Consider the following 6253-nt stretch of genomic DNA (forward strand, 5'->3'; position numbering starts at 1 on the left):
CATATTTGTAGGGGCTTAAACTTAAGTTTGACAATGTTCATGTTGAATACCATTATTTGATGTCAAACACATCCTCATCAAATTCAAATATGCTTCCCAAGCTTTCGCTGCAGCCACCTTCACTTTCTGCTTGTTTGTGGTACTTCAGTTTTGTCTTTAGTAACTTGAATTGCATGCTGTGGTATGCTTTGGATCATGAGTCTTCATTTACTTCTCTATATAATTCGCTTCTTTTAATACGGTTTTAATTTTGTTTCATTGGGTCAAAGAGTATCATTTCAGAATATTGAAGGCTTTTTAGATCGTTTTAAATATGCTTTCCATGTTCTGTTACCAGTGGTTTGTATCTTGATTTAAACACTGAATTTACAATACATTCATGAAGGCATGTATTGATTGCAGAATTTGCTTTTGATCTACTTCCACAATAATCTTTATGACTTCAGTTTATGTTGCGATTTTTGTTTTGTTTTTTTCTTTACCGAGCAAAATCATTTCGCTGTCTTCCATTAAAACTAACAACTCAACATTGTAAGTTGAAGCAGTAGATTTTTTTTCTTCAATAGTTAGGTCAGTTGCCAGATCTTGCCAAATAGAGCTTGCTCACTTACTGAAGAAATATGAAAAAAAAGTCACAAATAGGGTGGCTGCAGTGAAGGCATGGCCAAATAATATCAAGGGAGGAAACTGGAAAGATTTATATATATATATATATATATATATATATATATATATATATATATATATATATATATATATATATATATATATATATATGACTGTCACTGTATCCAAATGATTTTCAGCCCCTGAAATCATATGTACTCCACATTAAAGTGGGCATTTTGTGGAAAATTGCCTTTTTAATTGATTTAATCAATATTAGTGAGTAAAACTCGGATCTCTCACTTGCCTGCCCACCCAACTTGTGTGAAATTTAAAAAGAACATAAATCTTTTGTTATCTGGCTATTTCTCAAAATTTGTCAATGAGTCAGCCTTTCTGAAGACTGATGAATTACGATGTCATTTGTTATTTCCACCCCAATAGAGTTTCTCCGCCAATGAGGCAAGATAGTCTCTTGTATCTGCTTTGGTCAAGCAACGGCCAAAGTCTTTGTTTGTTGTCCGCTTTTATTGATTTTTTTTTTTTTAAACTGTAAAGCACTTTAGGTTTACACATTGCATGTTAAGGTGCTACACAAATAAAGTTGATCTGGTATGATCTGTAAAGTGGGCACTTCGAACCTGCCTTCCACACAGATCATACGTGTCCATGACCGCTGCGCCCCTTCCCTCTGCCCTCTACAGGCATACCGCAGCCAGTGGGATGATTTTAAACCATATTCAATAATAATAATAATAATAATAATAAATACTTGTACCAATGCGTTTCATGAATTGATTTCTTTAATGATTTCAATTTTCGTGTCCAGTGCAAGTCTTGCGTCAAGTGCTGTCTAACGTTGCGCATGGGCGGGAATTTTCTTTATGTTGATATTTTCCTACATGGGTTCAGGTAGAAAAGAATGTTTGTGCTATTCTAGGAGTAAAAACAGCCGACTTGCTTCTTGGCCAATGAAAGGGGCTCCACTCATCCCCTCTGTATTCAGTGCAGGAGATGAGCTGAAGCAGAAATAGACTCGCTGGAATTCATCCAGTAGATCGAAGCACGCCAAGTGTGTTTATAAAGAACTGTAAGGATACCTAAAAAAAATCACAGATCAACGTTGCGTAGAGGGCATTTGGAGACCCACCTTCTGCCCCGATTGCTCATGTTTGTGTGTTTGATAAGACCTCCCCAGGCCCACAATACATACTGTAGGTGTAACATGGCCAATGGGTGTTTTAATAAATATAATAAAAAGTATAATAAAGATGATGATAATAACTACATTTATGATAATAACTCAATTAATTTAGTTCTACAGATAATTGTTACATTCATCAATGGAATACAATGACATTCACTACATATATTATTATTAGAGCGTAGAATCTGCCTTCCTGCACTTCGATCAATGTCTGCAGAGCACAAAATCCCTCTGGTGGCACTGTAATCAGATTCACCAAAATCGCATTAGACAAGTGATTTTCCTTACGTCAATAGTTAAACATGGCTTCATCAGGGGTAATGCTTATACAACCACAAAAATTTCAGATGCATTGGACTTGTCCAGCGGGGTGTCTGCCAAATTCCCCGACAGGTGAAACCAGGCTTGCACTGAAAATAAATGATGGTCCAGTCTTTACAATCATGCACCGTTGCACCGTCTACAAATATAGAGCCCTTAGAGCAGTGTGGGCAAACTATGGCCTGGGGGCAACTTGCTAAACATTTTAATCCGGCCCGCCAAACTTGAAAAAAAATTAAATGAATAAACTGATGGAAGAGGTTTCAGAATTCATAAACATTTAACACTCATGAAATGATTAGTTTCCTATTGACATCCACTTACTGTGATTATAAAACACACCTGATTAAAAGCCAGAATAGCTAGATCTAGCCATAAAACCAGATTTGTAAATACATTGGCCGCTTCGGACTAATAGCCGCGGCTATCCACATTATTAAATGGGATAATATTCATATTACATACATCGGTAGATGCATTTTATTCCCAAACGATGCCAAACGCAGCTATAGTTACACAGCATAGTGGAACCTTTCTCAGATTCTTGTTGTCACATGAGGCAAATTCACAGATGACCTTGGACCGGGTTCTCGCTGTAAAGATGGCTGTATTTATTGTACTTCATCCCTTTACTCAAAATACACGCAACTTAAGATGCTTATTTTGGCTCTCAATTTCTTCTTCACACAACCGCGATACTCGTGGTTGTGCCCACTTCAGTGTCACTCGCTCAGGTATGGACGAAAACCAACTTGTGTTCTTGCTTAGTCCAACCTTTTTAAAAATGTCTCGTGCACCATCCCCAAAATGTGGTTGTCCGTCCGGGACGGACTGCCCATCTCTGATGATAAGTTATGTCTTCCTTAACTGGCCAGTAAAAGTATATACAAAACGTTTTCATTTAAAATGTAAGTTAAAACATCAATATTTCATTGTTTGATTTTTAAAACCTTTTGGTGGTGTTTCAAGGCAAAAGTATATAATTTTCAAAATTGTTCTGGATCTAACTGTAGGTCACATGATACAATCTTTGCATTGTATGGTTTCATTATACAACACAGAAACTATTTTCTTCTTTAAGGATTCACAGTAGATTACATCCAAAGTTATTGTTTGAAGGTGATAATTGCTCATTGCCATGTTCTGTTGTGTGTCCACTAGGTTTCTCAGAGCAGCACACTTGGAAAGAAGCCCGATCTTCACCTGAACAGCACCTTTGTCCCACTCACCAGCAGAGAACTAAGCTCTGATATCTGGTAGAAACTTTGAAAGAACTTTGCCAATACAGGAATAAAGACTACTGGTTTACAAAGAAATTCTCACTGACTTGGGACAAAGGTTTCTGGACCTTCTACAGCCCATTCTGTGAACAGATACTGCACACATCATCGGAAACATCGGAAGAGATCTGGACTGCTTGAAGATCAAAGCAGACTGATTTATTCAACTGATTGTATATTTGTACTGACACTACCACTGAATTACAGACTGATATAAGATGGTGAGTAGGATGTAAAAGGACACGTATGCTTGCAATACAGGTAGATATGCCACATAAAATTTGAGTGTTGGATTAGTTGATGTTTTGAACAGCAAAAGATCTGGGATGTTTAAACACTTATTTAGTCAGCCACAGCCATGGGGTTGTATTAAGGCCACACTGAGAAGAGAAAAATACATTTAAATAATTGCAAGACTGATGTCATTATCAGTAATACTTTTTTTTAAATGAGTGAGCTTTAAAATTCCCACGCAACCCAAACGCCACAGTTTTCCACTGTCTCAAAGTAGTACATCATTTATGCTTGCAATACTACTACTAAATTGTAATACCTACAGTATCTTGAACACTAATGACTTTATTCTCATTGTTTTTTTCCAGTGTAGACATAATACTCCATTACAGTGTTGGACCTTTGGAGGGAGGGTGGTTAGGACATCTAATGTTTTGTTGTTCTTAGAGAATCAATGTCCCACATGGTCAGGTCATAAAATGTACGCTCTTAACGATCTTGGGACACCATTCCATTCTTATCAGTGCGTACATGTGTTGCATTGGCTTGCAGATTCTAACGGTGTACTTTCATGGAAGACTTCCATTGATTAGATTTGATTGATTTATGAACTCTTGATTAAATCAGTTTCAGTCAAACAAAAATAACAAATTAAGAAGCCAATGATGTTTAGAGCAGCACGGTGACCGACTAGTTAGCATGTACGCCTCACAGTTCAAAGTTTGGGGGTTCGTCTCCGGGCCTTCCGGTGTAGCGTTCATGTTTTCGGTGCCTACATGGGTTTACAAAGAGTCCACTGGTTTGCTTCAGCTTTCGGAAAAACATGCAAGTTAGGTTAATTGAAGGCTCCAAATTGTCCTTGCTTTGTGTTTGGCTTGTGTCCCGGCCAGGTTGTAGCCCACCTTTAGCCTGAAGTCAGCTGGATCACGTACTTGCCCACCCGTGATACCAATGAGGATTAAGTGGTGTAGAAAATGGTGCAGGTTGGTGCACATGGTTTAAGCTACGTCCAGATAATTTATTTGTTGAGGAAAGAGAAGGCACTTCAGTGTTCAGCAGGTTAAACCAGCAAAGAGATGAACTTGAAAACCTTTACCCTCAATCAGCAGGCGTAAAGGACATGGCTTTTTCTATTTGCATGATCACCCATTTGGATGTATAAGGAAAAAATATTTAAAAAAAACAACAATAGGTAGACTAAATGACACAATCATTTGTCGCAGCATCTTTTAACACGAGGGATGGTGTTTCATTAAGACGGTGACAGAAAAAAATAGGAGTGGTTCTCCTAAATGTTCCAATTTTTTGTATTTGTTTTGGTTGGCTTCGTTGACAGTTTTATCCTTTATTAACTTTGGTGAGCGTTTTACCTGGATTAGTTTCAATTGTCAGTTTGTTACAATAATCTCTGTACAGCTTCAATAATGTACACATATATCTATACAGGAGTGATTTCTTCCCTACAGTTTCTGTTCAATGTCATTTTGTTTATCTTTCAAGATGGACCACTAAAAGTCAACGGGGAATGCCACAGCATTGTTCTTTGTGAGCTTTAAGAAATGAGACCGATTATTATTCTTACCATGATATTTAAGCAGAGAACCTGTTCTGAATTTATGCAAAAAAATCTGTCATTGTCTTTACGGTAATAGAACCAATGAATTCTGGATATTTGAGATTATTTGATACAATAGTTATCATTTACTTGGATGGATGTTATATCCAATTGCAATATAAAGTCTAGTGGTTGTTTTTTGATTTACGGAAATTGTGTTGAATATTCTTTGAATATATCGGTTGGAATAATTTAAAGAAAAATAAAAGTCATGAGTTGTTTTATATATTTTTGAATGACTCCTACTATTGCAATGCTTATTCCAGCTTTTCTGCACGCTGCTTAACCCTCATTATCATCCTCTTCAACTGCATATTTCCGTCTGCCCCCCTCCTCTCTGATTCATCATTTGGAAGACCTAACAATGATGGCTGGCTACGGCAGTGCAAGGTACAAGGGCTGGATGATCACCTCCTCTTATTTAAGTTCATACCCTGCAAATCCCTTTTTTTCCAATTACAGCTTGTCAGGAAATATAATTAGTGTCAAATGGCTTTTGTTCCATGGATGTAAGCACAGGATCATTGCATGGCAAAATGTGACTAGACACAGAACATTCAAACACATTGAACTGAAATAAAATGCAATGACAGAAAGACAATGACTACATTTGAAATATTTTTCAGTTACTTGCAAAGGAGAAGTTCTGAGTCATTCTTTTTTAGTTACCTGGCAGACTTCGCGGGAAATAAGCACCATAGCTAATATCACCATAAGTTTCTTTTGAGACTTCCCCATTTCAATAGGCAGTTTATAGGCGGTTTTACAGGGTGGCAGCTGCCCCACCTAAAGTTTTTCCACCCCACCTGTCATTCCAATGAATCTATAAATACTAAATTAAATGTTACTTATATTGTCTCCACAGTCTGTATGAATGTTTTAATAACCAGTTTTGAATTTACTCTCGCACGCTGATCCCCCCGTCATTTCAAAGAAGAAATGGTAGCATCCAACTATGAAAGCCAACCAATTAAGGGAAGCCCAAATGTC

The 6253-nt window shown here is 37.2% G+C and overlaps 1 protein-coding gene across 4 annotated transcripts in view; it reads left to right on the forward strand.

The window, feature by feature from the left end:
- il1rapl2 (interleukin 1 receptor accessory protein-like 2) overlaps positions 1-5800 on the forward strand; it is a 298580-nt gene extending 292780 nt beyond the window's left edge. For all 4 annotated transcript variants that reach the window (XM_088294330.1, XM_088294331.1, XM_088294334.1 and 1 more), the window contains one exon: positions 3296-5800. In XM_088294330.1, coding sequence (XP_088150456.1) covers positions 3296-3384 — 89 coding nt within the window. In that variant the 3' untranslated portion in view covers positions 3385-5800. The remainder of the gene's footprint in view (positions 1-3295) is intronic.
- The last annotated feature ends 453 nt before the right edge of the window (positions 5801-6253 follow it).

The sequence above is a fragment of the Idiotropiscis lumnitzeri genome, chromosome 4 (assembly GCF_059441095.1).
Source record: "Idiotropiscis lumnitzeri isolate Australia: NSW breed Sydney's pygmy pipehorse chromosome 4, RoL_Ilum_1.0, whole genome shotgun sequence".
Taxonomy (NCBI): domain Eukaryota; kingdom Metazoa; phylum Chordata; class Actinopteri; order Syngnathiformes; family Syngnathidae; genus Idiotropiscis; species Idiotropiscis lumnitzeri.